We start from the raw sequence: 1,641 nt of genomic DNA on the forward strand, positions 1-1,641 counted from the left end.
GGCTCCGAGGGCAGCGGGACAGCGGTGAGCGAAGGGCCCGGCATAGGGGGACGGCCCGGGGGAAAGCCCGTGTTCCGAGGCACGTCAGTGCGAGCTGTCCTCTGTGTGTGTGTGTGCACTGTACAAACTCACTTAAAGAAAACAATTCTTTGGTTTGTGTAGCATCTAAACACTGCTACAAAGCACAGGAGAATAACTCGGTCTTTTCATTGCAGAGGCTGCAAGGAGATTCCCCCCTGGCATGCTGCAAATTCCAAGGAAGGCAGCACAATTGAAGGTAAGTATATATGTCTTGTGAGTTCAGGCTGCTTCTCTCTGCACCTGGAAAATGTTTTTAATGTGCCTGTCATAGTCTTTGGTGGTTAGTGTCTTCTTTGGTTAAGCATGGATTGATTGTTTCTCTGGTATCTTGCTTCACTGCTTCTCTTGCCAGTGTGTGTTAGTGGTAGGAGCATTTCCCCCTGCCACCTGGCTGAGCTCCTTCCTATCAGCCTGATCTGGAATCCTTTGTGAACTCAGTCCCTGCAGCTGGCTTGCTGATTGCTGGCACTCGGTCTTGGACAGCAAATTATTTCCATGCTGCTTTTTGCATGGATGAAAGCAGAGAAGCACTGTGTCTTCTTTGTGCTCCCAAGATGCAGAACAGTCAGGTAACAGAGAGTAGAAATCTTTTAGTTCTGTGGAATTTGTCCATTGATGAAACATTGTAAAGGCAAAGAATTCTGAGAAGAGGGCAAGGAGGAAATACTGAGAGACTTTCAGGTAATGAACGTTATCTGATGTGTATGAACTAGATCTGAGAAACTGCTCATTATTTTCTTCGGGGCCTGGTGATGTGAAGGTTCCTATGCACGGTGAGAATACCGTGAGCTCTAGGTAAACTCACACTCTAAACAATTATAGATGGTAAATAGGAAGAGGGAAGGCAGAAGTGCAAAAGCAGCAACTTGTGAGGGTCATGTTGTGGACAGTGGCAGGGATGCAAACAGGACTAGAATTTCTTGTCGTTGTTTGCTGTTTTATAAAAGGGCCTATTTTACCTTCATGTTTTGTGTTAGTTTCTTTATTGAGGAGAACCTCCTATGTGTTGGAACTGGTTTTGTTTATGAAAAACTGTCTTATTTTCTTGGAAGGGGAGAATGCGAGCCTCTGCAAAGTGGGTTTTCCTTCACAGCTTTTTTCTTCTGGCTGTAGGATCTCAGGATCAAAAGCTGTGCCACGACCATTTCTACTTCAGTGCTGGCTCACACTTTCAGAAATAAAAGCCTGACCCTGCTTCCCCTGTGTCCCTGCAGACACAGCTGCTGCCATGGTGAACGAGAAGCACGCTGGCACCCTGCTGGTGCAGCTGGGGCCCAAGCTGCAGGCCCACCCAGAGCAGCTGCTGCGGCGGCGGCGAGGCCACGACGAGCGGCCGGAATACCTGGTGCGGTGGAGCGTCGTTAGCTCGGAAGAGAGAGCGGCGGGAGGCAGCGGTGCCTCCTCTGGAGACACCAAGGCAGAGAACATCTCCCTGTGGATGTCTGCAGAAGAGGTCTGTGCCAGCTGCCCGGCGCTGCTGGCCCAGACGAGGCCGTTGGCCGCGGACAAAGTCCCGCCGGACAAAGCGCCGCTGGACGAAGGCTCGCTGCTGGAGATGAA

At 50.4% G+C, this 1,641-nt stretch overlaps 1 protein-coding gene across 1 annotated transcript in view; it reads left to right on the forward strand.

Moving 5' to 3' along the window:
• Nucleotides 1-215: 215 nt before the first annotated feature.
• LOC102040298 (cullin-9) overlaps nucleotides 216-1,641 on the forward strand; it is a gene marked incomplete at its 3' end in the record, with an annotated part of 15,035 nt that continues 13,609 nt past the window's right edge. The window contains exons 1-2 of the mRNA XM_031065369.1: nucleotides 216-277; nucleotides 1,195-1,622. Coding sequence (XP_030921229.1) covers nucleotides 1,310-1,622 — 313 coding nt within the window. The remainder of the gene's footprint in view (nucleotides 278-1,194; nucleotides 1,623-1,641) is intronic.

The sequence above is a fragment of the Geospiza fortis genome, unplaced genomic scaffold, assembly GCF_000277835.1.
Source record: "Geospiza fortis unplaced genomic scaffold, GeoFor_1.0 scaffold367, whole genome shotgun sequence".
Lineage (NCBI taxonomy): Eukaryota > Metazoa > Chordata > Aves > Passeriformes > Thraupidae > Geospiza > Geospiza fortis.